Below are 26,424 nucleotides of genomic sequence, written 5' to 3'. Positions count from 1 at the left end.
ACAATGGACTGGGTAGTCTGGCTTAGCCTTCCACATTCAACAGTTTGGTTCTCTGTAGTGTTTTGCTTTTGGTCAGTTTCAACATTATTTCATGATGACGCATTTAAGTTGTCAACTTTTAAAAACTGTTACAGACGCTTGTCTAGTTGTTAAATAAGCTAACAATAGGGTATTTGTTTATAGTGCATAGTTTTTTTTTAAATAAGTATTAAAATAATGTCACCACAAATGTGTAGTTGTTTTGTTTGGGCGATACTGCTATTTGTATCTTCATGTGCTGCCAGACAAAATGTGACCAGACAGAATGTGACTAGACAAAATCTGACAATCGGTAAGTTCTTTATATAATACAAATGTATTTCAAGTTCCTTTTTTGTAAAGTTAGCAACAAATATATTTTTAGCTTTAGCCTAAATGCTGAGAGTAAACCTTTTTTGAAATTGGTTTTTGCCTAATTAGTAAGGTTTTATTTTCATTTCTGCAGATTTTACTTACTTAATAACTGTTCTAAAAATGCACCTGCCACTCGACTCCACTCCACCTACTACAACATTGCTTCAAGGGAATGAATGCAATGGTGTGAATCAGACCTGATAACCTAAAAATTATTCACAGAGGCTATCTAAAGTTGTGCTAATTATTTACTTCAGTATGGTTATATAGTAACTGGATTAATATTAGTAAGTGAACAATACATAACAGAATGGTTACAATTTTGCACAACAAAGTAAATTAATATTGAACATACATAAACAAATCTTTTTTCACAGTATTTTTACCAATTTTCTTGTTTGTAATTTTGGTTTTAGTAAAAAATTAGAACAGAATTGTTTATTCTGAATCCATATTTAGAGCAAAAAAAAAAAAAAAAAAAAAAAAAAAAAAAAAAAAAAACAAACTAATCAATTATAAAAACTTTTCCAATATAATGAAAACATCTAGCATATTATGAGGTAGTTACAATTTTAGTACAAGTAAACTAATGAATGGAAGTTATTTTTAACATAATACTCAATGTCCAAAATATTTGAACGAAGTAATTCTTAGAGTTTAGGTAAAGCATAAATTATTTGGGGTGGAATTTTTTTTACAGCATGATAACAATACAATATTGTTACTAGGGGGTTTAATAAAGTGTCTTCATTAAGATCATACAATCTGATAGTTGTTCTATAAACTTTTTAGTTTCTAAGAAACATTTTCCAACTCGAATAAACTGAACTAAACATTTCATTGAAGAAGGATCTCTTCTTATTGGAAAAAACTATTGTCTATTATTTTATAAGAGAAAACTCACAATTATCCAATAATTTTTATATTTCTACACAAGGCCTTTCAACATCAGAGATGCCATCGTCAGGTGTGAATCAATAATTTGAAATAATATCAATATTTTACAATTTAAAACAATTATCAGCTGAATAAAATTTAATACAAGATGTGTTTAATTAAAGGTAAAATAAAATAAATATTAATTTATGTATAAAAGTTTGTGTTAGAAGGAATTTAGTTATATTTTAAAGGAAGGGTGAATTTTGAATTCTTCCAAAATTGTTGTTTAATATTTTATCTTTATGTTTTTTTATGTATAATGTTTCTTAAGCGTCGAGTTCTTCTTGTTTATGGACTTTAATAATGTGAAGTTTTTAAAGGTGTGATTTGTTTCAAATGTATGTTTAGCAATAGCTGATATTTCAGTTGCCAGTATTTATAATATCTTTTGTGTTCCTTAAATCTTTTTAATGGTTCTCTTTATCTCGTCAATGTAAATTTTATCACAATCTTCACAGTTCATTTTGTAAATTCCACTTTTATTTTCATCTAAAATTTTATCTATTGGATTTCCAATTAGATTATTTATCTTATATGTTGTGTAAAATGTTATGTTCATGTCAGCATGTTTTCTAAATACTTTTTTTTATTTCTTTACTCATGGATTGCCAGTTTAGTTTTTCTTTTTGTTCACTTTTCAAAGTAGTTCTTTATGTTTTTTATAAATTCTTTGTTTATTTAATAAACTCACTTAATTTAGTTGAGTATCCATTGACAGCTGCTATAGTTTTTATATTTATTAGTTCATTCATATACTTATTGTTTTTTTTTTTTAAAGGTGTTGTAAGTAATCTATTAATCATTGTGTGAAAAGCAGCTCTTTTTTGGGAGGGTGGATGGTGTTCGAATCATGTGGTATGTATCTGTTGTTGCAAATGGGTTTTCTGTAAATATCATATTCTATGTCACCATTATTCCTTTTCACTAATATATCTAAAAATGGCAATGATGAATTTGTTTCAATTTCACTAGAAAATTTAATAGTTGGATAAAATGTATTTAGTTGGTTAATAAAATTTTAAAGATCTTGGCTTTTATTAAATATGGCAAAAATATCATCAACATAACATAACCACATTCTGGGGAAATAAGTCATATTTTCTTTCGCATTTAATTCAAATTTTGCCCGGAAAATGTTTGCAATAAAAAATGATAAGGGTTCCCCATTGCTGTTCCTTCAATCTGTTGATAAAACTTATTTTCGAATTGAAAAGTGGTTTGATACATGCATAAATCAGTTAACATTATGTATTCCTTAATTTCATCTTGTGTTACATCGATTGATATTAACCATTCCTTGATAATATTTAACGTACATTTCATAGGAACATTGGGATACACAGAAGCAGTGGCGTAGCGAAGGGGGGGGTCCGGTCGGACCCCCCCCCCCCCCCCCCGAAGTTTTAAGACATATTAAAAAATTAAGCATGGAGCAGGAGAAAAAAGGACAGTTATCATTACTTGTCTACAAACATTAAATTAATTGAAGTGACCGTTGTTAAAAATATAATTGTCCTTTCGTTTAAATCATAAATTATCAAACGATACTTTTGGGTTCGGCCTTTTGGATAGTGTAGTGTAATCACGATATTTCTATAGGGCGCGGTCACGTGACGTCGCAAAGTAAACCTGAACCGTAACACGGCGAAACAGTTTTAAGTTAGGGACCACTTCGTTCAAGTCCGTCTTGGGGACGTAAAATGACTGCTTAGAATTAAGTTACAACGTTGATTTTAGGTGTCATTAAACTGTCAACGTGTATATAATTATCGAAAAAAAATCACTTTCGGTCGGAAAATACACTTGAAAACTCTACTGATTAGACCTTCAACTAATTTGGATTTCTCAGTGTTTGAGGTAAACGTGGTGTTTTCGATTGAGTTAGAACGACGATTTTTGTTATCATTAAACTGTACACTGTACCTATATAATTATCGAGAAAAAAAAAATCACTTTCCCGGTCGGTAAAATACCGAAGAAAAGCTCTCTACAGATTCAAGTTTTGACGATTTTGGATTTCATTGGTTGAGTGGTTGAGGTAAAAGTGGTACTTAGGATTATGTTAGGACGGGTGATTTTAGGTACTAATTCAACGTCGACTAATACATATGTAATTATCGAGAAAAAAAACAATTAAATCACTTCTGGTCGGAAAATACCGAGGAAAAGCTCTACTGATTGAGATTTTGACGATTTTGGATTTCACTGGTTGAGTCATTTAGATAAAAGTGGTACTTAGAGTTATGTTAGAACATTGATTTTAGGTATCAATTGAACGCAGACTAATACCTATATAATTATAGAATAAAATTGAAAAAAAATCACTTCCGGTCGGATATATACACCGGAAAAACTATACTGATGATAAGAAGTTCCGACTACTTTGGATTTCACTGACTGAGAGATATTATTCATTTTCCTTAGTATATTCCGATCGTAAGTGATTATTTTTGTTTTTTTTCTCGATAATTATATATTTATTAGTCGGCGTTGAATTAATCTCTAAAATCAATGTCCTAACATAATTATAAGTACTACTTTTACCTCAACCACTCAACCAGTGAAAATCCAAAATCGTCAAAACGAATTCAGTAGAGAGCTTTTCTTTGGTATTTACTGACCGGAAATGTTTTTTATTTCTCGATAATTATATAGGTAGTCGAGTACAGTTTAATGATAACAAAAAAAATTGTCGTCCTAACTCAATAAAAAATACCACGTTTATCTCAATAACCGAAGTCCGAAGTAGTTAAGTTCTAATCATTAGAGTTTTTCCGGTGTATTTTATTTCCGACCGAAAGTGAGTTTTTTGATTTTTTTCCGATAATTATATACTCATCTGCAGTGTAATGATCCAAAAAAGTCGTCATTATAACCACATTCATAAATACCTCAATCAGTGAAAATCCAAAGTAGCCGAACTTCTAATCAGTAGAGTTTTTCCAGTGCATTTTCCCGACCGTTAGTTTGATCTGTACCCGAGCAACGCTCGAAAATTGCCCTCCTTTTTCTAAAGGGTTGTGGTACTAGAGTTGTTGCGAGAGTTTTAGTGTGCCTATTACATTTTTCCACTTTCCATAAAAGCGTAATTACTAAAGCTCCTTATTTTTTGGTATTTACTTTTACCAGTGAATTCGTTGGCAAATCACATACAAAACGTCCTCCGGAATTCGGGACCCCCCCCCCCCCCGAACGAAATTTCTGGCTACGCTACTGCACAGAAGTAACGTCAAATGAAACTAAATATTCTTCACTGGTAATTTTAATAGATTTTGTCATATTGGTAAACTGTGTCTTTAACAGTAAAACTTGGAAGTTGTGGAAATTTTTCAAATCGTTGAACTAACCATTTGGTTAATAAAGTACCGTAAGTAGGAGAGATTACACATGATACTATTGGTCTCATTTTGTTCCTTGGCTTATAGCTCTTAGGTAAGCAATATAAGTGTGGTAAACATGAATTTGAAACTGTAAGTTTTCTGCATAATACTTTGTTCATGAGCAATTGGCATTCTTTTAAAGTAGTAACCATCAATTCAACGAATTTATTCAGAGGATTTTTAGAGGTTTTAATGTAAGGACCTTTTGAAAGCATTTCTTGAGCTTGACTGTAATAATTTGTTTTATTCGTAATGACTAAAGTATTACTTTTGTCAGCTTTGAGATAGAAAACGTCCTTTTTCTTAAATCTTTAATTATTTTATGCTCAAAGTTGGCCTTTTTTGCTTGTTACAAAATTTGGAAAATTTATGATTAGAGACAATCTGGGAGAGTTCTGATCTAATTCCACTTTTATTGTCATTGTTTAGATATTTATACTGGTTTCAACATTAACAAAAAAATCCTCTTTGCAATTTTTAGATGGCAGATTGTATTTAAAACCCTTTTGTAGAACTTTCATTTCATCAAACTGTGAACTAAACAGTTTTTATCACACATAGTAATACAAACAAATATGGACTCAAATAAAACAGATTCATGTTATTAAGAACAACAAAGAAATTTAATTTAAATGTCTATAAAAAGGAAAGTATTTTTAATATATATGAAAGTTTCTCAAATTATATTCGGCTACATTAATATAATTATATTAATATATATATATATATATATATATATATATATCATTATATATATATATATATATATATATATATATATATATATATATATATATATATATATATATATATATAAGAATAAGAATAATTTTTATTCCAAGAATGCTGTTAATGTATTTACAATATTATGATGGAATAATACTAGCTATCTTATCAAGTAGTGATAGCTAGCGCAAACAAAACTTTACAATTGAGCGAACAATGTCAGTCAGAGTTTTTATCTAATCATGATAACACACTGGTCACGGTGCTGCAGCACTCACAATCCATTACACATACCTTATCTCACCGAGTGTACACTCAACGAAACACATTCCCTTGACTAAATGTAGTAGTTGATTTTACATATATTACTTCCTTATAATAGATAACATCAAATACTATAACGTAAAATGTAATTATTGCTTAATAAATCTATTCGAAAGAAAACTTTTATGTTACACAAAATATAGTTAAGTATTTTTGAATTAAGAAAATCATTCTAAATTAATTTTTAACACCCCTCAAGACATGCTGATAAACATTCCACTTACATCGTCTTTTGTGAGTAGCCATTTCTTAACTTTAGCAAGAAACTGTCTACAGTTTTTATTGTTAATTTTGTTGAAATTCGGTAACTGATTGTAGAGTTTTGGTCCCAAGAATACAAAGCTTTTTTTGAAAATTGTTTTATTAACTTTAGGATGGGTGCAGAATCCTTGTTTTGAATTTCTAGTTTTATTATATGTCCTTTCAACACCGTAATTCCCACTTCTATTAAAAAACACTTTTAAAACTTTGTAAATAAATAAATGAGTCAAAAGTAAAATCTTTAATTGGCTAAATAAGGGGGGTGCGGAAGTACGTTTGGGTTTGAATGATAAAATTCTTACAAAATGATTTTGTGTTATGATTAACGGATTGATAGTCGCCTTGTCTGTCCCTCCCCAGTTTTCAATGCCGTAATTTAATCTAGAGTCTATGAGTGCAAAATAGAGGATATATATAATGGATATACTGCTTTACTCCCTGTATAAAATATATATAAATATTAAAGCTTTATTATCTTCCTCTTCTTAGTTCTTTCTGCTACTCTAGCATTTTTGATCATCTCATTAGCTTTTTTTTTCGGCTTTTATTTGCTGCATTTGATCAAAAGCTTTAAGCCTACAGTTTGCACCAGCCTCATTAAGGAGTTCTTACAACACTTTTATCCTATCTAAGTAACAAGAGCTTTAAATTACTAATAGAATCCTGCAGATATCTATAGATAGGTTTGATTTTATTCATAACTGCCACAGGGAATAAAGCAGTATATCCATAAAATATGGAGCATTTCAAAAGTTATATTTGTATAAGAATAAAAAAAAAAACGGAAAAAACAGTCTTGAGCCATATAACGTTGTAAAATTTAATTAAGTAGCTTAGCAAATTTAAATATGTGTTTTGTTTATTAAACTATTCATAAAATAATAAAAATCAGTAAAAAATGTAAAATAAAAAATCTATTTTTTAATGATGTCAGACTCTCCCTAGCTAAAAAATATTTGATCATAACAAAAAATTTTAAATGAAATATTTAAGTTTAAATCACAAATCAAGACCAAAGCTAAATCTTAATATCTAGTCTCGGATCACAAACTAATAGAGTTCCAATAACAGAAATTATATTAAAATTTAGCTTGTTAATTTCTGCATTTCTACATATAAAACTGTTTACTAACAATAACTTCCATGATATATCAATGAAAACGAGAAAAATATCGGTTTTTTTGGCACTTCCGTGCAAATCAAACTGCAACTCGGATCACTCCTAACTTGGAAACTTGTAATTGGATGATGATTAAATGTTTACAAGATATATGCAAGAGAACTGTTATTGAGTATGTAATGTTTTAGAGTCTTAGAATAGTATGGGAATAAAGTCGTTATCAAAATACCATCTTAACTTTTATTCTTGACTGGGTGATCCTCAAAATTTGGCTTTTGTCATGTTACGTATATCTTACTCATTGAGCGTCTAATTTTGTAAACCACTATTAAAAATGTTAAATTGTTTAACAGAGATTAAATTGAGCACGTTTTGTTAATTTACCACAACTGCTTGTTTTAACGCGCAAATCGTCACACTGCCCAGAGCGGTGTGCCTCATAGTAAAAACGAATAACAACAAACTAACACAGTTCAGAACTGCTTATAGCTTGGCAACATACTCACTACTGTGACAAATGATCATATCGAGACTACTCCAAAAGATACTTTGTACCGGGTATTTGTCGTCCTAAGAGTACAAATCATCGCAAACCGAAAGTACCCGGTACAGGTTACTTTTACAATACAGATACTTCACATGCTTACCGCTATTCCTGGTACAAAGTACTCGAACTCATTAAGCAGTAACAGTAACTGGACCATTTTAGGAGTACTCTGTAACATATGATTTTACATCAGTATGAGTACATTTTGCACTCGGTTACTGAAAGTACAGAGTACAGGGAGAAGCCACAAGAAATGGTAAGAACTACCCTCACTTTCGTAGTGTTTGCGTGGGTTGAATATTGCCTTTTGAACTAAATTGAATAATAAATGCAGTGTAGTGTAATTCGTAAATTAAAATAGTTATAAAGAATTTGAATTTATATATTTGATTGTAATTGATTTCAAAGTTCCAATATAAATATTACTTTAGTCCAAAATAAACTAATAGGAGATTGATTTCTGAAATAAAATGCTCTGGGGGTGGGGGGGGAGAATGGATCCATTTGTCACCCTCCCACCCCACCACCGTCGGTGCGCCCCTGTGAACAATTAACATGTTGGACTGTCACAGACATCCCATTGCACTTGTCTTATGAGAATACTCATCGTTACTCATTACAGACGAGCAGTGAAGGAGTTAATTACATTTATTATATCTAGTCAGTTATTGTACAATTAACATGTTGACTTTGACAGATACCGTAATGCTCTTGCTGTGTTATGAGAATACTTATCGTCACTAAGTATAAACTAACAGTGATGGTGTTAAAATGAGTCGAGAACCTATTTTTATTTTATAAGAGGAATGAGAAAATATTTTACAAAATGAATTTTTATATGTATTTATTGCTAAACAATAGTAAAAATTATACTCAGAGATAACAAAAAATACAATCATCTGATATTTTTGATGCTCTTTTAAGAGACAATCTGTTCAGAGATTGCTAATTGTTATTGCACAACACTATGCCAAGACAATAGATTCATTCATTAACTCCTGTTTAGAGGCCTGGTTCAACGGCCAAACACCAGACACAATGTCAATGCTTTTTGTCAAAGGAAACTTGTTTAGCAAAAAGTCTTTTGTTTTTTTTATCGTTATTTTATATTAACTAATATTTTTATGTGATACAGACAGACTTTCTTTATCATTTAAATTTGGTTTGGTTAACTGTTTTTTATTATAAAAGACGCTATGCCTTGTTATATTGTATGTTTTTGTTATAACAATTATATTAACTGAACATTTGATATCAAGTTAAAGATTAACAATCCACTTTATCCTTGAATTGGTTGGACACAAAAAATAGTTTTTTTCTGTATTGTTTAATTCTACACAAAAACATTAGTAAATCTGTAGGAGAGTAAATTTAAAATATCAGTTTTCAATTTTAATTTCGTTTTTTTCACTAAATAACAAGAAAAACTGGTTTGTATACTGTCAGTATATTTGTTACATAATCCACATAAATATTTTAATCTATATTAGTATACAAAATTCAATAACAATATTACGTGCAATAAATAATTTGGTTTGATTTACATGCTCAATTAATTAAAATAAAGTGTTTAAGTTCATCAGTTAAATTCAAATAGTTTGCTGATGAGTCAGTAAATTTGTATATAATTTATTGACTACTATACAAATTATTAGATACAGAAACTAATGCAATCTGATTTCAGCTTAACGAGTTTTTTTAATAAGGGTTCAGTCAACAGTCTGTTTGCGTTAGAGAAAGTGCCAGGAATTTGTTTGCAAACACTTCGTTGTGAGAGTGCACTGTTTGGAAGCTATTAAAAAAAATATGAAGAACATGATAGCACATCATTGTTGACAGGAGAGAGTCAAAACACAAACACATCAGTCAACAGGGCAACAGACTTATATTTACATCAACAATATTTATTATGAAGTATATTAATTATCTTGCCACACTGAGACAAGGTGTTTTTTGGCAAGAAGTTCGTTTATTTTGATCAGACATGCTAATGATGGGGGGACAAGCAGTCCTATTCCAAGCTCTTTAATTAGAAGAGTTTATTCTGGGGAAGGCAGACTTAAACTGCAGTATTGTTTCTATTGTTTCAATTTGCTATTGTTGCTTAGAATAATAACAAATAAATAATTGTTATTTAAATAAAACATTACTCTGATACTGAGTAAAGTAATGCAACTCTGAGAACAACTATAAGCACAAAATGTAAGATTGTTTTAAATGGAGTTAACCAAATAATACATAATGTAAAGAGATTACAGTAGAAAACAACCTAATTATTTTATTCTTATTTAAAATAAGTTTAGCTGTGTGTTTATCTTTCCAATATCACAATTATTTAGAATAATCTTTTGTTTTTTCAGCAACTTAATTACATGCCAAGAACACTGCATTTTCATGCATTTTTTCATAGTTTTAGTTTCCATATGGAGTGAATAAATGTTTGAAAACCCGATTTTACATTTTTATTCCTCTATGATGTATTTAAATAGTTTATTAACAAAACGCTGCTATTCCATTGCCATAATGCATTTAATTCATTTCACATAGTACTATATTTTTGACCTCAGTATTTACTACTAAAAAGATCATGTTAAGATTGTTATAGAATTTCACATATTGTTTTATTTTTTTATACATGGAAAAATAACTGTTCTGTAGTAAAATGAACCACAACAAAATGAATGAATGTTCTGTATTGTTGTGATGGAACCACAACAATATTTAAAAAAATTTGCTTGACAATGAAAAATATTGTTGATGCCAGGGTGTTGTTCACTCAACAAAATGCAGGTGTACATACAGCGAGTGCTCAGAGAACATAAGATGACGGCATACTCACACATTTTTGTGTGCCTGTTGCGTTATTTAATACAAATACTCTTCAGTGAAAAATGTAAAGAGTACAACTTTCTAAGCCAAGGATGTTAATGATGTTTCAACAACAAAACTGTCTTGAATAAGCAGAAAAATTAAGCATTAAAGTTGCCCTAATATCTAAAAAAAATACTGAGTAGCGATAACAAATCTTAATATTCACTCAATTTCTGTATTTCAGGAGGGCTGTTTGAGAGAAATGGTCAGTTCATGCAACATGCATTTTTGTACGCGACTGAATGGGTCAATGAGAGGGAATATTTATCTCAGTTCCACTTGGTGCCACAACTAATACAAGTGGATCCTTACGACAGCTATAAAATTTCAACACAAGGTAATACTTTTCTTTCAATAACAATTTTGGTAGAATACATTTCAGCTCAACAACACCATATTAATAATATTTTTATAATTTTCTCAGTGTGTGACTTGCTGGCTGGCAGTGTAGCAGGAGTGTTTGGTCCTCAATCAGAGGACACAAGCGATCATGTTCAGTCCATCTGTGACGCCATGGAGATCCCTCATGTGCAGACCAGGTGGGACTCGAGGCAGAGAAGAGGTTCTTGTCTGGTCAATCTCTTTCCTCACCCCTCCACAATAGCCAAGGTAAAGCAGATCAGTTTTGGTATATGTCCGTGAACACATTTTGGACTGTTGCTGTTTCTATTTTCTTCAATACTTCATTACGATTCCTAGATTTCATAACCTTTTGTTTCACAAACATTACTTACAAGCGTGCTTTTTTGATTGATCCAAATAATCAATTGATTGTGTACATTGCTGCAGATATTTGTAGATCTAGTAAAGATTTATGAGTGGGAGAGCTTCACACTTGTGTACCAGGACAATGGTGGTCTGATTCGCTTGAATGGTCTGCTGGCGTACTATGACCATAAGGGCTTCCCTGTGACAGTACGCCAATTGGAAGATGAAGGCAACTACAGGTTAGTGGAACTTTATTGTCACTTTGAATGGCAAAAAAAACATTTTATATAAAACACCATACTGTTTCAAAACACTTTGATTGGCAAAATCCATATTGCATAAAACACCATATTGTTTCAAAACCAATTAAGACAATTTTGTGTTCAAAGTAATAAGCTCCAAAGGTCTGTCTTGAAGCTGTCGTTTTTAGTCCAATAAACATCTATTAGCTTCGTACCCACGGCTCCAGCCATGAGATTTCAATAGGGTAAATGAACAGTATTGAATTCTAAGCTCTGTCAAACATTAATTACACTACTCTTATATTAAAATTAACGCAATATGTCATATAAATAGCAATCACTTAGTTGTAGATGAGGTCAATAAAATTTCACATTGGGAGTAAAATTGATTAAATAACAGAGATCAGGTCTACTATAAATCTTTGGGGGCCTGGGGCATATTTTATTGAAGTAGTTCTGTTCTTCAACTATTAGAAAAGAAACAAAAAAATGACTATATTACTTTTATGCTAAAAAACATGTTAGTTAATTAATAAGTTTTCTCTTGCCCTTACTTTGGCAGTCAGCTATAACCATAACAAATTTAGATTTAAAACTAATTTATGTAAAATATTCATTAGCTCTTTGTCTTAGTCTAAAAATCTGTTGACTGAAGATAGCTCTCCGCAGCAAGATCAATAATTCAAAATTTTAATTGTGATAAGAAATGTTCTATGAGATTTCAACTGGAAATCATTGACGATAATAATTACGTCGACCGTATAAGCCTAAGAATTAAGATTTAAAATATTTTCAGTTGTAGATATATAGAGTACCCGGATGTGTGTTTATCATCAGGCTGCTGCTCAGTGAGATGTCTTGGGTTAGTGTTGGGGAGAATCAAAAAGCTGATATTTTGTAGGACTTGATGTGCAACAAATTGGCTTGACGTACTTAGATTACAGCCATACAACACCATAGTCATACTCTGACCTTAATTACACTTAATGAGTGTTGTGTTTCAGGCCAGTATTGAGGAGAATCAAGAACACAGACGAGAAAAACATTGTGTTGGACTGCTCAGCTGATATTTTGTTCGACGTGTTGCTTCACGCACAGCAGGTTGGCTTAATGGGCTCAGACTACAGCTACATAATAACCAACTTTGTAAGTGAAAAAGGATTTTACACTAATTTTCTCATTGGTGTAGCCATTAAAACAGGATCGATTCAATCACTAAAGAAACACAACGCAGATTACTATGAAAATCAACATTAATATACATTATCCAGTATGGTTGTCAACATTACTAAACACGTATCCAATATTAATACTTTGATTACCAAGCAAGGCAGTGTCTCGATGATGTTGCAGACACTTACACCTTTGTTAATGAACATGTTACTTTACAACAAAACATTGTAACCATTGAATTTACAAACACAGTTACAAATCAACAAAAACCTATGAGAATGTGCTAACTGTATAACCTATATCAGCTTTAAAGCTGTGTTTTTGTGGAAATCTTTCTAGAATATGTTTGTAATAGTGATTTTCAAGTAATTTAGTTTCACTATTCCACAAATATTCAACAAAGTAATGGGAAATAAAGTAGTTTTAAAAATAATTGTTTGCTGCACTGAACATTTTACTGAAATATTTACTGTATCCACTGGATCCTGTGTATAAAGCATGATGATAGACCTATTCTTCTATGAAATAGAACATCTTTCAATACATTTTAACTGATAATTTGTTTTTTAATAACTCAACATATACTTTACAGGACTTCCAAACAATAGACTTGGAATCTTTCATGTACGCTGGAACGAATATAACCGGAGTCCGACTTTTTGATCCAGAAAGCACCAAAGTACAAGAAATTACCAAATTTTGGCTAGAGAGACAAAATGATCATGGCTATGACATTTCAGCAGAGACATTGCTGGTGAGCTTTGAGTTCTGAACAGTGAAATAACAGTTAATTAAAATAAAACTGCTATATATTAACATGTATTGTTGTGGACGTTTCAGATTAGGTAAAGCATGCAAGTTTAGCATATGGCTGGGGTCCGGACCATTTAGATTGTGTGTAGATAATGTAATGTATCTGACTTAAGAGAATGGGGAGTGATATTACTTGAATAAAGTGGGGTTACCTTTTGCTGTTTTTATTGTTAAGTTGTTCAAATAAATAAAACAATGTTAAAAGCTAGTTACACACACACACACACACACACATATTGTGTTCCAAATTTTAAGCACACTGAAGGGAAAATCATAAGATATACAGTAATGATTAAATGGACAGTGTTGTGCATAATAACAAGACCCATAAATCAATGTGGTTAAGTTAATTGTTGGTTGACGTTCACTTGTGGCGCTCAAAAAACTGTTTTTGGTCAAAATACAAGTGTACAAGTGTTGGAAATTTGTTTTTGAAAATAAATTTATTTGATTGATTGATTGATTGAAAATTGTCAAACTGTCAGAGTTCTCTTATTACTACCTATACTGTAACTATTTCTAGGTGAAATCTATATGAAATTTCTTCTAGTTTTTAAATATTATTATGAAAGCATTTTTAAGACCAGCAAGTACGGGGTGTAGGGTTCAATTAAATTTTTTTGATGCAATGACCCAAGTTTTACTTAATTAAAAAAGTAGATTTTTTTACTGTTAAAAAAAATACCATATTTGTTATACTTTTCTTGAGGTTTTCATTAAATAACATCAGTAGTAATTAAGGATTTCCACCACTTATCTTACCTTCCCAGCAACATAGAGCGTGTATTGATTCTGCAGAAACGAGTTACAAGGATACTTGCAGATATACAACCTCTGGAGACTTGCCATACTAAGGAACTGGGAATCATTGTAGTCGTCAAGCTGTACATTCAAGAGGTAATCATGTATGCTGACAATAAACAACCACCATGTAACTACAACATCCAAAGCTATCACACCAGACATGCTTCATCCTTCGCTACACCTCAAAATCCCCTTACTCTGTATTAAAAACAGCTCTATGCTGTGTGGCTGCAGTCTATATATAATCATGTTCCAGAACAACTAAGAATTTTCAAAAAGGAGTTCAGAAAATGGTTGATAGAGTGACCCTACATAGCCTAGACGAGTGATATAATGACAATTAGTTCCATTGTATATCAAGATGACTTATTTTATTTTACTATGTAACTTTCTAAAGTTAACAACATTATACTCGTAATTTTACATTCTGTAAACTGTTTTGGCCCCTTAGTATTTCTCTATGAAATGGCAGATACAGAAATTGATTCATTAATTCTTTGTATTCTATCAGAAAACTGTAAGGTAACTAACCACATTTGACCCCAGACAGAGTCGGCTTTGATACATGATGCAGTGCTTCTTTACGCCAAGGCTGTGGACGAGCTCTTCAAGAGTAGAGACATCGAGACAAAGTCAATAAGTTGTGAGGCTAACGACAACTGGGAACATGGATACAGCATAATAAACTTCATGAAAGTTGTGAGTAATGAGTAAAACTCTACATGTGTTAGACAAAAATTATACTCTTAGTTCTCAGGCTTAAGAGGCTATAATGTCACACTACATCAAATATTTTTAGACGTTGTGTCAGACTGTTTTAACACGGAGTGAACTGAACTCACTGTTTCACAGAGCGAAGTGTTAGGGCTGACTGGCCTGATAAAATTCGACAATGAAGGATTCCGTTCCGACTTCAAACTTGACATTATTGAACTGACTACAGAGGGAATAATGAAGAAGGGCACTTGGAATACTACTGAAGGAGTCAACTTTACCCAGTCAGTTGAGAAAGAAGACGAGGCCAACTCAAAAATGGATTTGAAGAATGTGACTTTTGTTGTGATGATTTCATTGGTAAGTAAGAGTACAGCGGTTTTTAGAGATATTTTAGCTCCATGCAGCTTTTGTTGTTGCAAAGAGCAATATATATTATACAAAATAAAATAATGTTCTGATCGTTTATAATTTTATATTGGAGCTAGTGGTTTGGTACAAACATTTAGACAGTTTGAAGGATCTCAATATTACTTTAGTCTAAAAACATATTTGAAATTGAATTTTTTAAGTTTTCTGGATACTCAAGAACATTATTTAGGACCTTAAATAATAGCAGGTTTATGAAAATGTGTTCGTTTATATAAAAAAACTAAAATACAGTTGGAGAACTGATATATCTACTATAATAGGTTAAACATATAAAACGGTTAACAAATAACAAATAACAATAACAAATAACAAATAACTGGCGTTGAACATAGTACAGTACAATTATTGTGGTTAAAAATACCCATTTTATTTTAAAGTATTTATCTGTATCCCAAAACAAAGGAAATAAAATATGTGGAAACTGTGTAGTGGTGATTTGTGTTTCCTTTCCTTGGAGTTGGCACATCATGATCAGGAAAAAATAAAACGTTTAGTAAAAAAATGCAGTAATAGAAAAACAAGAACACAATCTAAACAGTGTGGTAGGAATCCGCTCAACAAGCTGTATATGTGAATGTTGTATTGTATATAATGCTGTATATGTCCTGGCTGTAGAAAAATACAGAAAATTAGATTTGTATTTTGTTGTTTTTGGATATCATATCTCACATTTTCAGTCATCACTGATGAATGCTATGGGCAAGAACATGGCCAAGGAAAAATTGGGGATAGGGATCCAGACAACTGACATTTTTCCATAGTGGACAGATGGCAAGGCTCCATTTTGTTCCTTAAGAAGTGCTTGACCTGTTTCTTTGTTGAGAACGATCATTCAGCAGTACATGTCAGTAATTCTGAATGATTTAAATAATAATAATCATTTACTAAAAGAGTTATTGAAAATTGGGGGTGGTCCGGACTCCTTGGACCCCCTCACTGGCTACATCCTTGGCTATCGAATATCATGTGACACTATTATCACATGTTTACATTACACTAAGTGTAAGGTCTTTTCACTTGTCTGTTGAATTGTCAACTGATGACATCTAACTGTATTGTTATTTTTATTACTTAGCTCAAAACGTGGTATAATTTCTATTGTTTTATTTACAATTAAGTCTATATAGTCAACTCTTGTTATTATTTACAGAAATAGCAAATATGATAAATACAATCCTCTGACTTAAATAAAATGGGTTATGCAAAATTAATATATAATTGGTTGATATAACCTACTTAATAACAAACTATTGATGTTTCGAAGAAAAGTTTAAAATTCAGTTTTCATATTGCATAAGATATAGAGAAGTACAAATCACATAATTAAATATTAAAATATTACCAAAGTTACATTTGAAACATTAGCCATAAAAATGTAGCAGAATTTAAATAAAATCCTACCTACAACTGGCATGTGAGTTTACAGAATTGGAGAAAAATTCATTAATAATTGAATTTTTATATTTGTAAGGTCAGTCTTTTCAGTGTTGTTAGAGTTGAATGCATTAGCTTAGAGATGGTACTGAGCAATAACGGAAAACTTAATCTTACTAGTGCTTATTGCAATTTATTACGGTTGCGTAAAACTTTACCAGTGTTCCATTTCCGTGACTTGTTCGCGATGAATTGTCTTGTCCTTTTTCTAGCAATTTTAAAATCTGTCATCATAAATATTGAAACCTGTGTTCATACTCCATACAAACCATTCCCAACATTCACTGAGTTGTTAATGCAAATTTTCATCACAAAAATACTTGTATTAGCTTGTATAAACTGTTTTGAATGACTCTGAGTGTGACTTGACCTCAGGTGGATCCTCATGCCATGCTGAGGGAGACGACCACAAAGCTGGATGGCAACGATAAGTACGAGGGGATGGGGATAGATGTGATTCATGAGTTGTCTGTGATGAATGGATTCAACTACACGTTCCGAGAGCAGGAGGATGGGAGCAGTGGCAATCCAGACAAAGTCACTGGCAAGTGGAGCGGAATGATTGGAAAAGTCATTTCCGGAGTGAGTGCAAAGGGTTAATGCCATTTAATGGTCAATCGAACCTTTGCGCAAGTAGCGCAATGGAAGTTTGGTTTAGAAAATATTTGTTTATGTTAAATAAATATCTCTTCAAGATAGCTTTCCGGAATACAGAAAAGTAGTAACAAAAATTTTGATCGCTCCTCATGAAGTTACAGGGATTGGTTAAATGGGAATAAAAAAAATGTACAAATTGTACAACATGTACATGAGTTAAAGTTTCAGGGAGTGATGTTTTTTATTCATTTATGATTTAAGGAAATTATATTTTTTAATTAAATACAAGTTCAAAAAAATTAATTGAGTCAAATGTTTTATACATAAATACATATTATTAGAAAAAAAAATTTTTTTTGTGTTATCAGGGCAGTTATGTTAAAAAGATCTGAATTTAACATAAAAAAATATTTTCCAAACTCAAAATCGATTGTCTCACCTTAACGCTTTGCCTACCAAAGGGCTCAGTGTTTTATTATATGAGTGTTATCACATACTACACTGTAAACTTCAGTAGCAAACATGTTAAAGCACACCTTAGCAACAATAGTTAAAGCTGGGTGATGCAGAGAAAATGAAGTATTCTTCATTTTATATAATAATTTATTTGGTTACAATAAACAATCCATTTAAAGTCATAAATATTGAACAAAGTATATGTCTTATAGAAAAAAGCAGAAATATAGGACAGTAAAAGTATTTCTCCGATTTGCATGTAATTTCTCATACTTGTAAAATATGATCTACACTATCTTTCCACAGATTTTTTTGAATAATATATGGTCTCCAGCCATGAAATTGCTATTCTCTTTTTACCTGGGTTCAGAACCTAATTGTGTGTGTTAGCCAACAAATTGTTATTGTTACAATAGTAATCATAATGCCATTTTGAAAACAAATCTAGGTTTTCTGGATAAAATATTTTGGATCCGCAAGTCTTACTTCAATTACTACACTATTTGCAAATATACTTTTTGTAAATTGTATTGGATTTTACAATATAATATCATTTCACACCTGATTTTAAATTGCTTATTATGTCAGTCTTTTATTCAAAATATCAAACTTGTTCAAGTTTTTATATAACTTTTTGTGTCTTTAGTTTTAAACAATGAAAAAACTCCACCCATCTTGTTATTTTTCAAGAACTACTAATGACATGATAGTATTTTTTATGCATGGGTGCATGTACCAAAGCACTGATTTCAAATGTAAAAATTTTAATCGTTTTTAAGGCATTCTGTTAAGTTTCGTCTATGAATACAAATAATTTTATTAATTATTATTTAACACATTTTTATGCATTTTTTAAAATTTTAATACTACTATTCACATATAAGTACCATTTTGAATAGACCAAACGGCAATTTTAATCTCAATGAGACAATCTGTATGTTACTTTTTTTCAATCATGTTGGTGATTTGACGAAGCCAGAGTATTGCTTTATTGTTTTTGGGCCATGAACTTAAAGTGGTTTCTGGCTATTTCCAAACCACTCAGCAAGTGTCTACTTTGGCTGCTTTAAGACACCTTGGTAAGTGATTCTTAAATAGTCTCAGCTGTATATTTAGGTTGCAATTTCAGAAGAAATTCAATTTAGATCAATTGCAAGAAGTGAAGTCAGGAGAGAAAACGCAATTTGGAGATTATTGTTAGGGTTGATATGTATCTCTCAAGAGACTCCAGAATCTTTACCTGGAAATTATTTTAAAATAAGGACCTTACAATAGAAATAACAGCCTTTTACAATGTCTATAAGAGCCAATGCTGAGTGTTGTATTGGTAATTAATCCTCCTGAGAAATTAACAACTGCGGTCTTATGGGATATGTGTCTTTTATTACATATAAAACATCATTGTCTAAAAACGATTTCCTTTTTACTAATTAGTGTTTGAAAACAGATTTTTAAACCTCTTTGCTTAGTAGTTTTTCAATATTTTTAAATTCTATTAAGAAGCTTAGAGTTTTATGTAACAAATATGGCAATACTTAAAATATGATTTTAGGTTAATCCATTGAACCGTTATCTCCCACAATTTTTATTTATTCTAGTCTTGAGATACAATGCCACCTTAAAACTTTCACGGCACCTCTTATTTCTGAGTTATTATAAGTACTCTTATGGTATCTGCCATAGTCAGCGTGTTCAAACTTTAACTTTATTATTTTTACAATGCTTTTGATTTCTGTTGTTAATTGTTAGTATTTTTTTAAAGCATAATAATTTACACTTTAAATTTAAGAATAATTTTTTATTCTTGATAATGGTTTTGAAGCCCGTATCAATTAAAACTGTTTTTTTCTAAAAAGACACTTTTTTCTGTATTGCAAAAAAGGGTTTATTAATATCGAGATTCAAAACTTTAAACAATATTAATTATATTGTTATCAAGTTTGTAGATGGATTAATTTACTTTGTAGAAAGTGATGTTATTAATTTAATGAAACATGATACATTAACCCTTGCAACCATGAGAGCAGCAATTTTATTACCAAACTATAAATGATTATCTTTACTTCAGAAATACAATCTAGGTTTAAATAAACAAATCAAACCAGAGTGTTGCTAAACATATAACATGTATATCACAACGTTATTCAAACTAATAATATGTAATGTAATTAATACATTCTTGAAGCTCTTTTCTTATTGGAAATTATATATTAATTCAAACAAACTCTCCAATAGTATAAGTTTTTATTTTTGTAAATAAAACTTTTATTTTTTGAGTTTTTTTTTTTACAAAAATAAAAACTTTTATATTATTGGAGAGTTTGTTTAAATTAATATATAAGTAATTAATTTAAATTTTCCAACTTCAAATGATGAATTTAAATTTCGATCCAACAAATTTGAGATTTCTTTTGATAAGATATCAATTTATATGCCCCTCCCTACCACTACTGCATAGAAGAATACAATTGGCAGTAATATCCAAGTGGTAGATGGGTCAGAGATAACCAAAAAAAGGCAATCAATTGTCATTTACTGGTTCAAACCTTCATGATCAACACACACACATATTTTATAACTTTTACATTTACAAATTTAAAATTATCATATGAAAATGGAAGAGGTAGATGTGGCAATAGCTGACAGGATATTACAATTACAAGCGAATGAGAGCAAGACCATGGACAAAGGCATGTTTAAAGCACAGGTCCAATATGGCTTACATGACTCTGAATATGTACTTTAGGGACATAAAAATCATGTGGTAATTTCAGGAGGCAGATTTGGCAATAGCTGACATTACAATTACAAGAGAGCGAGAGCAGGATGTGGACTTTACCATGCCTTACATGAACTTGGGTATGTACTTTATAAGACATTGCTAGACATATTTTAACCAAATAATTTTTTTTTCACTTATTTAGTATGAGGTAGAATACAAATTTGAATTTATCACTTCTGAGATATTTGGAATTATTTTTAATAGGTAAATAATTTTGTATAAAAGAATTGAAATAGAATACAAATTTGAATTTATCACTTCTGAGATATTTGGAATTATTTTTAATAGGTAAATAATTTTGTATAAAAGAATTGAATACAATAATGTTTTGAAAATGTACTCCTGAACACAGAGAAGAACTATGCATTATACGTTGAAACTTATGCAATGCTCTTCAGTGTTGTATAAATTTACAAGTGGACCCTAAAGTTGAGTTACTGGAGAAGCACTAGTGTAATCTTCATAGAGACCCACTTTCATGAGAAGGAATGAGAAAGAGGACCAAGGTATAGCTGAATGAAAACCTCAATGCCCAAAGATAGAGTAGATACTGTTGTTTGCTTGTGGCTATAATAATCAGATCTGTAAGAGTCTTGTATTTCTGTGCACTTACCCTATATTATCACTCTTATGGTACTGGTGTTTCAACCTGTGTATTGTGAAACAGATGAATCATTACAATGGTGGGTACAGGATAATGGGAAAGAAGGATCTGAGGGATAAGCGGAACATGCTGTCACCATGGTATAACGCTACTTGTTCTAAAAAAGGTTCCGTGCATATTCATTTTCTTCGCTTTTTTAAAAACATTCTCTTCAGGTTTGATAGCAACCAATTAGAAAGATGTTCTTACCACTTCCAGACTCTTGAGCTGACTCATAGATATAAATTTTTTACAACCTGACCCTGTGGCCTTAGATAGTCATGTTTTGTCCCATAGGTATCAGTATCCTGTACAAGAAACCTCAAAAGTCCCCAAGCTTGTTCTCATTCATGTCTCCATTCAGTACTTCTGTATGGCAGTCTGTGTTGGCAGCATACGTTGGTGTCTCTCTCCTTATGTACGTCATCGCTAGGTATGTATCTGCACAGTTAGTTTCCGTACGTACATAACCTTTACAGAATGGAAACCGACTGTAATGAATCAAATATTGGTTTCAGAATAAGCCCAAAAGAGTGGACTAATCCATATCCGTGTATTGATGAATCAGAGCTGGAAGAGTTGGAGAACCAGTTCAGTCTGAACAACTCTTTCTGGTTTGTCACTGGTTCAATCATGCAACAGGGCTCGGAGTTGGCCCCCATGTGAGTGTCATCTTCCTACTGCTCAATTTTACAGTTTTACATAGTGTTTATATATCCAGGATGTAAAAGTAGTAATTATTTATCAGCTAAAAAATTAGGTATTTGAGAGGGAAACAAGATTTTTCCGGACATTTGTCATCATTCAGTGATACAAAAAATGATTCCGGAAAAATCCTGTTTCCTTCACAATTTCCCATTGTCAAAAACCAACTTCAAACAAAGAATAGGTATTTGGACTTCACCTTTCTCAAATATACTTGACATTGAAACAGAATAAGATTCATGCACAATTAGATTAGAATCATACACAATTTATGTGATATACTTTGATTTTTGTTATCGTTTTAATTTTGGAAACAAAACAGAATAATATTTTTGCAGTTCAACGTCAACACGAATGCTGGCGAGTGTCTGGTGGTTTTTCATCTTGATCATTGTATCATCTTACACAGCCAACCTGGCAGCTTTCCTCACCATTGAACAGAATGAAGAGGTTTTCAGTGACGTAACTGGACTTGCCAACCAGAGAGCTGATGCCCCCAATTTTGTCAAGTATGGAGCAAAGGCTGGTGGGGCTACTGAGGGTTTTTTCAAGGTACAACTGTTTCACAAATTAAAACAAAACTTAATTCTCTTCAAACCAAACTTTGGTACTTTGGCATGGGTTCAAGCATTCCTTTGTAAATTACAAAATGTAACTGCGACGATAAATTACAATTAATATTTATGAAACAAACTCTGATATTACATAAGAAATCAAGAAAAGCATGTTATGGTCTGTTTTCTCCTTTATATTAATGTAACATATCAGTTGAGGAAAAGTAAAAATTCACAGCTATTGAATATAAACAAAAGTATTCCCCTAGAGACAAGTCATATGTTTGCAGTTTGTGTTCGTCATCGCATCAGACTGAGAGAGTTCAAATAGTTTATTATTTTATGTAGCTAAGTTATTGGTTTCCATGCAAAATAGGTATATAGACATGTTTATATATTTTAGTAAATACCAGAATCAGAATCAAGAATCAAGCCCTTGTAGGCTTGCATAGTAAGTAATTCTTCCATTGGTCATAACTTGTTGGCTGTTCAATGCTACCCATGTTGTCAACCTAGTTTGTTCTGTTTAACTGTAATGATTATATTTGTAATTAAAGTCACCTTTAGCTGTCTCTGAAAAATGGGTAGCTTTTATCAACCTTCTTTTACTGGGAGGACTCCTATTAGTAAAATCAGAATAATTTATTTTAATGCCAATAGAGCTTTTCAGAGAATATTCATTACACTATTTTATGTTTCTTCAAATGAATCTAAATTATCAGGAAAATTAAATACCTTATGTTAATTAAAACATTTTTCTTCACCAAAATTTTAATCTTGTATAATTAACACCCTATCATGGTTTTTGAGGAAATATTACGTTCATATTGATTGTGTAAGAGTGTGCTACTGACATAATATCACGCTTTTTTATATTGTTCCTGATTCTGTTGTTTGCCATAACCGCGTGCCCCATAATTAGTTCTGGTGTTTTCTACCCGATGCCTGTATTTCCTTGGTTCTCTGTTGTTAGTAAAGCACTTTATTGAATTCACTTAGTCATACATTGCAGACAACTACCACGTGTTGTTGTTACATGTTACCCGTCGTGGATATTTATGGTTTGTATCATGGAAATATCCAACGCACAAATAGACTACTGTATTGGCTTTGTTTGTGTGACAATAACATCGACACAAATAATAAAAATAAATTAATTGACAGTATATAAAAAAATTTGAAAATAGACACTAAAAATTTCTTTTTTGTATACAAAAATAGCAAAACAACATAATTTTAAGTACAAACACAAGAGCTGTTAGGGGGTTAACAATATCAAATTTGTCAATAACATAAGACTTTAGAGCTTATTCCATTACTTTGGGAGAAGAATGAATTGATGGATGATGCCCAGGCAAACTAATGATGTTTAGAGTCACACAATGCTAAAAATGTCTCTGCCAAATCTCTTTTATTAACGAAGATATCGTTGTCAGGCGTCAAACCACTCGACTTACCAGAAGATGTGGCAATACATGCAGGACAACTATAAAGTAGTAATGACCAAGTCTAACAAAGAAGGTGTGGACCGTGTGCTCAGCGAAAAGGAGGATTATGCCTTTCTCATGGAGTCGGCATCCATCGACTACGAGGTGCAGCGCAAGTGCCAGCTACGCGAGGTCGGCCAACCTCTTGATCAGAAGGGCTATGGCATCGTCATGCCTAAGAGTACGTATATCTATCGTTAATAAAAAACCATTTATGTGTGTCCTGATATTGTACTTTTTGCTTCGATAAATTCTAAAATTTTTCAGGTCCCCTTTCGCCACCCTCACTAATTCTTTATCAGTTATAAATTATAACATTTTTCTCTTCTTTAATAATGGGTTCAAAATTAGTGGGACTTTGCATTAATAATTATTTTTGCTAAATTTGCAGAAGTTTGGTACAGAAACATCCTGAGCAGCAGTGTGATCAGGCTTCAGGAGAAGGGGAAGTTGACTCAACTCTACAAGAAGTGGTGGAAGGAGAAGAGAGGGGGAGGGGCCTGTGATGTGAGTAGTTCTTTTACTAATTTTGATTACAATTGAACATTTAACTACAATACATGTAACGGGACATTGAAGATTATTACATGTTTTCTGAGAAAGTAATCTAAAACATACTCAAATGAATGTGTGAACCTTTTTTTTTGACAATTTGTACTTTCAACAAATTAATTAAGCAAACTGTTGATTTTGACAGAACAGTTTTTTTACCCTCATGGGATTTTCAAGAGCCATAAAAATGTTGAAGGTTGAGTTAAATTAAATATAGGAAATCAAGTGAATTGAAAGGTTTAAATGTTAGTGATTTTTAGTGTAACCAAGAAGTGAATAAAAAGATTGTAAACTAAAATAAATTGAGAATTTTCGAAAGTGAAAGTTTGAATTTATTTATGGCAAGGTTTCTTTCTATTACTGGTAATATAAGAACAATATGGTTATGACTACATGTTTTGATTTTTAATACGAAAACAGCAGTTCTTAGTGCTCTCCTTGTAAACAAATTGTGTTAAATAACTCAATATAATTGTGTGTGGTAACTCATAGCTCTACTGTCATCCAATAAGCTGATAAGTAATAAGCTCCTCAACTATAACTACAGTTTTATAACTTTGCTGACCATTGAATTTTATAAGTAAGGCCTTATTAACTAAATTAGTAAATTATGAAAGCAAGAAAATTATTCTATTAATAAATAGCAAACACATTTTATTAGACGTTCTACCAGTAGGATGTTTGCACTCAGAGGATTAAGTCTCATCGTAAGTTTCCTTCTGAGGTGGAAAAACCTGAAAATATTTTCAGAGAAAAAACTATAGAAGGGCATCTTGGGTCCGAATTAAAGTGATCCCAGGAAAAGTAACATGAGATTTCCATTTGAGGTTGATTTCAGATATGTACCCAAGAATTTGTTGTGCCATACACAAAAAATTTATGAAAAAATATTGTTGCAGAAAATTAGACCAGTACTGGAAGAAACAGGAAGAGAGGAGCAATGTGGTTTTAGGAAAGGTAGGTCAACGGTGGATGCTATTTTTGTGATGAGACAAGTGTTAGAAAAGAGGTGGGAATACGGAAAAGATACAATGGTAGCGTTTATAGACCTACAGAAGGCATATGATAAGGTACTGAGAGAAAGAATATGGGAGAGTATGAGAAAGAGAGGATTGCATGAGGGAATAGTAGAAAGAATAAAGAACCTGTACGGCATATGTAAAAACAGGGTGAGAATTGAAGAAAAATATACAGAAACTTTTAAAACAGAGAGAGGAGTAAGGCAGGGAAGCATATTGTCACCTTTCCTTTTCAATATTATAATGGATGAAATTATTCTAGAAGTACAAGGAAACAGAGGAGCAGAAGAACTTAAGACAATAGCATATGCGGATGACATAATGATATGGGAAAATAGGGAAGAAGAGTTAGAACGAGAGTTAAACAAATGGGCAAAAGTGGCGAAGAAATATGGTTTAGAGATGAACATACAAAAATGTAAAGTAATGAAAGTAGAGAGAAGGGATGGAAATAACAAAGACGTGTTAGTTGAAGGAAAAAGACTTGAAAAGGTGAAGGAATTCTGTTATTTAGGAAGTATCATAACAGATAGGGGCACAATAAGAGAAGAGATAGGAAACAGAATATGGAAGAGTGGAAAGTTTTTCAATATGGTGAAGAAGATTGTGTGGAGTTGGAACATTGGGAAAGAATCAAAAGTATTGATGTATAAATCTTATTTCCAACCAATTTTATTATATGGAGCAGAGACGTGGACGTGGACTAAAAATGATTTAAGCAGATTGCAAGCTGCAGAAATGAGATTTT

General features: G+C 31.5%; 1 protein-coding gene across 1 annotated transcript in view; it reads left to right on the top strand.

The window, feature by feature from the left end:
• The window catches only part of LOC124360024 (glutamate receptor ionotropic, kainate 2-like), a 28,734-nt gene continuing 2,310 nt past the window's right edge, over window positions 1-26,424 (top strand). The window contains exons 1-15 of the mRNA XM_046813252.1: window positions 1-331; window positions 10,746-10,898; window positions 10,986-11,170; window positions 11,351-11,508; window positions 12,516-12,657; window positions 13,277-13,438; window positions 14,848-15,000; window positions 15,154-15,375; window positions 17,257-17,463; window positions 20,709-20,793; window positions 21,657-21,792; window positions 21,878-22,021; window positions 22,403-22,616; window positions 24,055-24,286; window positions 24,497-24,612. Coding sequence (XP_046669208.1) covers window positions 217-331; window positions 10,746-10,898; window positions 10,986-11,170; window positions 11,351-11,508; window positions 12,516-12,657; window positions 13,277-13,438; window positions 14,848-15,000; window positions 15,154-15,375; window positions 17,257-17,463; window positions 20,709-20,793; window positions 21,657-21,792; window positions 21,878-22,021; window positions 22,403-22,616; window positions 24,055-24,286; window positions 24,497-24,612 — 2,424 coding nt within the window. The 5' untranslated portion in view covers window positions 1-216. The remainder of the gene's footprint in view (window positions 332-10,745; window positions 10,899-10,985; window positions 11,171-11,350; window positions 11,509-12,515; window positions 12,658-13,276; window positions 13,439-14,847; window positions 15,001-15,153; window positions 15,376-17,256; window positions 17,464-20,708; window positions 20,794-21,656; window positions 21,793-21,877; window positions 22,022-22,402; window positions 22,617-24,054; window positions 24,287-24,496; window positions 24,613-26,424) is intronic.

This window comes from Homalodisca vitripennis, chromosome 4 (assembly GCF_021130785.1).
Source record: "Homalodisca vitripennis isolate AUS2020 chromosome 4, UT_GWSS_2.1, whole genome shotgun sequence".
NCBI classification, from domain to species: domain Eukaryota; kingdom Metazoa; phylum Arthropoda; class Insecta; order Hemiptera; family Cicadellidae; genus Homalodisca; species Homalodisca vitripennis.
The sequence above is the reverse complement of the archived record's forward strand: the minus strand, read 5'-3'. Positions and strand labels throughout refer to the sequence as shown.